Source organism: Lycium barbarum, chromosome 10, assembly GCF_019175385.1.
Source record: "Lycium barbarum isolate Lr01 chromosome 10, ASM1917538v2, whole genome shotgun sequence".
In the NCBI taxonomy this organism is placed as follows: Eukaryota; Viridiplantae; Streptophyta; class Magnoliopsida; order Solanales; family Solanaceae; genus Lycium; species Lycium barbarum.
Genome location: NC_083346.1, coordinates 28,743,239 through 28,748,618, shown reverse-complemented (window position 1 = coordinate 28,748,618; position 5,380 = coordinate 28,743,239). Strand labels below are relative to the sequence as shown.

Genomic DNA, 5,380 nt, shown 5'->3' with positions numbered 1-5,380 from the left:
ATCTCACTATCTGAAAGTGCCTCTGCGGTGTAAGATAGGCATGCTCTCTTTAAAAATCGCATATATATATATATATATATATATATATATATATATATATACTATTAGTGCTGAGGAACGTATAGCCCGATCCATATATCATGTCATCCCGCATCCGGGGTAATCTCATAATTGCCCACTGCAGTGGTGTGCACATCTACGTGCCTGCCCGACCGACTATAGCGCGGCGTAGTGTGAGAAAATAGCTATACATTTATAGAGTCTTTGGAACTTGCTCGCTTTTTTATCATGCCAAAAGAATAGAAGGGACAGCCTTAACATACCTTATCCGCTTCTCAAGCTAACTATGCTTATGTCCCCGGCTTGAAGAACCTACACACAAGACCAAGTATGCCAACTATTAGTCTAGAACGTTTATATTCCAACTTTTAAATTAGTCTATAACTTATCGAAATTCGGACAACATTTCCTCTACAAACTTAACAATCCCCCTCTTTCCAATTCAACCAAAACATCAACAAAAACATCAACAACAACAATACCAATACCTACATATCCAAATATAACCAATTCCATCCCAAAACACCTCCTAAAACAGCCACTAGCTCAACTTAACTCAATTAACTTATCGCTTCCACAAATATGCTTCCTTCACTTTAATGTTACTAAAACCCTTGGTAATCAACTAAATAGCAAAGATAAAAATCATATACATAACTTAAAGGAAAGGAACTCCAACCATCAAACTTCAACTCCAACTCTTAAGCTCAACAACTTCAAAAAAAACCCTAGGAACAACTTTCCCTTCACTAGCTCAGGCTCACGGGGCTCGGATCTTGCTAAAGCTTTGCCAATATGATGGAAATTTTTTGAGAGGATCTCTGGTTGGGGAAGTGAAAAATAAGGAATAAAATGTGAGGGGGGCATATATATATATATATATATAGGTGGAACAAAAAGTTCCAGCGGTGCGGGTTGACGAGCGGGTCGACGGCCCGTCAACATGTCGACGGTCCGTCGACTTGCACTGTCCTTTTTCCACCTGAGATTCAGGGGCTATTGCAAGTTGACGGTGTGAAAGGACGGCTCGTTGACATGTTGACGGACCGTCCCTTTACACCGTCGATGAGGACTGGTTTCTGCAGATTCCCTAAGTCGTTCCAACTCGTGTCGATTTGATTTGTTTAACTTCTAATCCTATGGTATTGTACGGAACATATATTTATACTTCAGCATACGCGAGGTAAAACACTTAATATCTCAAAAACTCGGGTACGGATCTCCGTACTAAGGGTATACTCAACTAGGAAACCATGGACTTTCTTACGACGAAACGAGAGGCGTAAAAATACCCCTCTACTTTGGAAACAGGGCTAAAAGTATCCTCCGAACTTATTTTTGGTCAAAAATACCCATATCATCCTTAATGCTTTCAAATGTACCCAGTCTTGACGGAAATTATCCCCCAAAATAACCCGAAATTATTTTTTAAATCAGCTCCATCATTTGAACCCGACCCAACTAAATAATAACCCATAAGATCCCTTTATTCCCCCAATTCCCTCAAACTTCAAACCCACGTATTAGGGAAATAAAGGGATCTTATGTGTTATTATTTAGTTGGGTCGAGTTTAAATGATGGAGCGGGTTTAAAGATAGGAGTATATTTGAAAACTTTAAGGATGGGAGGGGTATTTTTGTCCCAAAATAAGTTCGGAGGATGTTTTTAGCCCTTTTTCTAAAGTAGAGGGGTATTTTTGACCCTCTTCCCTTCTTTTACAAATGTCCATTAAACTAAGTAGGCGTTTGGCCATAGAAACCAAAGTATTTTCACTTTTTTTGAAATTATTAAAGTAGTTGGAGTTGAAATTGTGTTTGGCCATAATATTTGCAAATAATATTTGATTGTTGAAATGTACTTAAAAAAAAGACTTATACCACCAATTTTTAAAAAACTAACAAAACCCCCTAAAGCAATTAATAAACATAATTGGTGCGTAAACACTGCCCCATCAACCCCATCTTGCGCTTGCACGCCATACAAAACCCAATAAGAACTAAACCAAGTAGCTGTAAAAATAAACACTTTGACAACTTTTATAAAAATAACTGTAAAAATAAATGTTTTGAGGGTCCTTTTTATAAAAATAAAAACTTTTAGGGTAAAAAATGAATACAGAAAACAAAAATAACGGTCTAAAACAAAAATGGAAGTGAAAAGCAAGATTTTGATTGTTTTTCAAATTTCAAATACAACCATTAAAATTTTTATGGCAAAACACTAAATTTTAAAAAAAGTAAAAAAGTTTCCAGAAGAAAATGAATAATTCTCATGGCCAAACGGTCCTGAGTGTTTGACGCTCGAGTAAGAAATCTTGGTATACTCCTATAAAATAACGCAGAGGGAACAGTCTTCTCGTATTTAATATTTATTTTTTGTACCTTTTACTGACTTCTTTTCTGTTATATTAATTCATAACTCACCATAAAACAATATATACGACTAAATGGTAGCTAAATGGAGTCCAAGATTCATAAATCAATATGTATTAGCAGAAAAAAAAAAAAAAAAAACCATCTAACGGTTCACTTGCATAAGAATAAGAACCAAACTTTCTTAATCAACCTTTGATGCCAATTATGGCCAACTCCTAATTATCCCATGCAAAACAAAAACCACTCTTCTCATTATTTTACCTACCTTTGTGTTCCATACATCCCATCACATCCACCGCTCCTCATTTTGGCATGGAGGAGCGGTCACCACCTGCCGGCCAAGTAAACGGCAAAGCCAGAAACCTCCTTTCATCAGCCACATCGTTGCGTCTCTCTCTCACACCAACTCGCTCATCAGATCATACCTACGTTGTCCAAATCCCTCGCGATCAAGTTTATCGCGTCCCTCCTCCTGAAAATGCCAAAATTGTGGAGGAGCATCGCCAACCAACTTCTCAAAAGAAACGAAAATGTACATGTTGTTGTATGGTCCTGGCCGCGTTACTTGTAATAGGTATCATGATAGGAATTATCGTGTTGATCGTGCACATGTTGTACGCCCCTAAATGTCCTGAATTTTCAATTGCGAATGTCCATTTCAAGAACGTTACGCTACCTCAAAATGGTCATCAAAAGAATAAGAGTCCTCCACAAACACACCCTCAATTTGAGATCGACTTGAAAATCGTTAATGTAAATGAGAGAATGGATGTCGCATTTGGTAAAGGAAATAATGGGAAGGCGACACTTACTTTCAAGAAACATGAAATTGGACAAGGGAAATATCCCTCGATTTCTCAAAAACCTAAGGATTCAACCAATTCTCATTTCAACCTTGGTGTTGGGAAATTGCCTGGTGATATTGCAAAAAGTCTTGATGATGACAAGAAGCCTATACCATTGACTTTGAGCATTCAAGCACCAATGGAGATCACGAGCTGGGCAAAAAATTTAAAGAAAGACATGACTGTTACATGTGATTTCGACGTTGAATCCGTGAAAAATAAGTCCAAGATTAAATCCGAAGACTGTACGACTAATTTCTAATGCAAAGAAGATGGCTCGTGAAATTGATTTTCTTCGTGGCATAGATGCATTTATTTGTTATTATCATCTATGTTATTTTTCAAGCTTGACACTTGATGATCGCCACTGTTGTAAGTTGTAACCTCTTTTCTTCAATTCTCTTCTGGTATTCCTGCTTTTTTCTCCTCAATTGATTACCCACATTCTTTAAACTTTTGAATTCGGGTGCCATGTGTTGTATAAGGTATATATAATTTTTTAGATTGAATGAAGTGTAAAGTATTCTACTATACCTCCTAGATTATACATTTTACATTTCTGATTTCCCATATGTTATTCTAGTTTAGCTAGCTAAGACTTTTTCCTTTCTTTAATCGTCATCTAAAACCTTGCTTTTCTATATTAGATGAAGCATGAGGTCGTCTTCATGTCTTCTTATGAGGATTGGACATGTGAAAATGTTCTTGTCAAACTGTGACATGGTTGCCCTCACCTTGCATTATTCTCAAGCAATTGTGATATTGTTTGAGATATAATTAAATTGTTTACTCAAGGTATCAAATATGCACAAACTAGAGTTAAATTAGTTGTTCGATAATATATACTAGTAAAGTTGGAAAAAAAAAGGAAAATAATTCCTCAGGTTGAGGCGCTATCCGTTATTTCTATGGAGATTTAAGCCCATTGCAGTAGAATCTTCACTTAACCCGTTCATCGTTCAAACACTTTGACGTAAGGTTTGAAGCCTGGCAAACCGCACTTCTCAACCAAAGAACCTCTGAGTAAGATCTCTTGTAACACTTTAGCAGATCCAAATGTATTGTGTAATGCAAACTGATCCTCTCAAGTTATGTTATTCCTTTCTGAAAACTGAAATGCAGAACCCGGCTATCTAGCCAGTACTGCTCCAACACTGTCCAACACCAAGGAGGTAGCCTCACATCAAAAATATGAATTTAAGATCTCAACTATGCAGAGATTCACACACCCATAACCTTAGCCCACTCATTCGAGGACTACTGTGAAATCACATCATACTAGTATTCATGAACAGGGCGGCTCAAACAATATGATTGGCCTAAAGCCAAACTCATAAGAGGCCTTACTTTTTTTTTTATTCTTTTTTTACGCTTTTATAATTTTTTTTTTTAAAATGTATATATTTTTGTTTGAATTAGCTTTTTCATATGAAAATGTTGATAATTTGCTGGCAAGACGACATCTCTTGCTTCAAATGCTTGCTGCAATACTTAACATTAATATAAAAATTGCATTTTTTTTTATTGGTTCAAGAGTGAAAAAATTAAGTGGCTCTGGTCGATGATTGTTTTCGACAAGAAATGAATAAAAATGTGTGACATTCCCTCTTCTCAAATTTATATGACTGAAATTTTTGAGATTCAAACTTCTAAACTTTGACCTTGAATCGGACATAGAAACTTTAAGTTTTTTGAAATAAAATTTAAATATTTGAAAACTACGTAAAAGAACTATAAATCACAATAATCAACAATTTAAAATATTTAAAAGCCATATAAAGAAATTCCGATCAAAGAAAAACTTGACTAACTCTTGAAATTTCAACAATGCCACATAATAGCACAAATAAAAATTCACCTTCACGCAACAAGGCCTCCACATAAACTGTCTTTTGTACCCGAAAGACTTTTCATGCATTTTTTTTTTGCGTGGATTGCCCTTCTTTTGGGGTGGTCTTTAATTTTTGCCCCTTAAATTGGTGGTCTTTAATTTTTGCTCTTCGCCTAATACTCCAAGGTTCTGGGTTCAAACCCCAACGCAGTAAAAAAAAAAAAAGGAATTTCGCAAGGCAGAGGTTTAAATTCGCAAAACAGAATTT

The 5,380-nt window shown here is 35.9% G+C and overlaps 1 protein-coding gene across 1 annotated transcript; it reads left to right on the top strand.

The window, feature by feature from the left end:
• The first annotated feature begins 2,271 nt into the window (after positions 1-2,271).
• LOC132615189 (NDR1/HIN1-like protein 13) lies at positions 2,272-3,837 on the top strand. The gene has a single exon (XM_060329756.1). The coding sequence runs from the start codon at positions 2,749-2,751 to the stop codon at positions 3,541-3,543; it is 795 nt and encodes a 264-aa protein (XP_060185739.1). The 5' UTR covers positions 2,272-2,748; the 3' UTR covers positions 3,544-3,837.
• The last annotated feature ends 1,543 nt before the right edge of the window (positions 3,838-5,380 follow it).

Coding starts and splice junctions, on each gene's coding strand:
- LOC132615189 (XM_060329756.1), top strand. CDS start 2,749: ATGGAGGAGCGGTCACCACCTGCCGGCCAAGTAAACGGCAAAGCCAGA.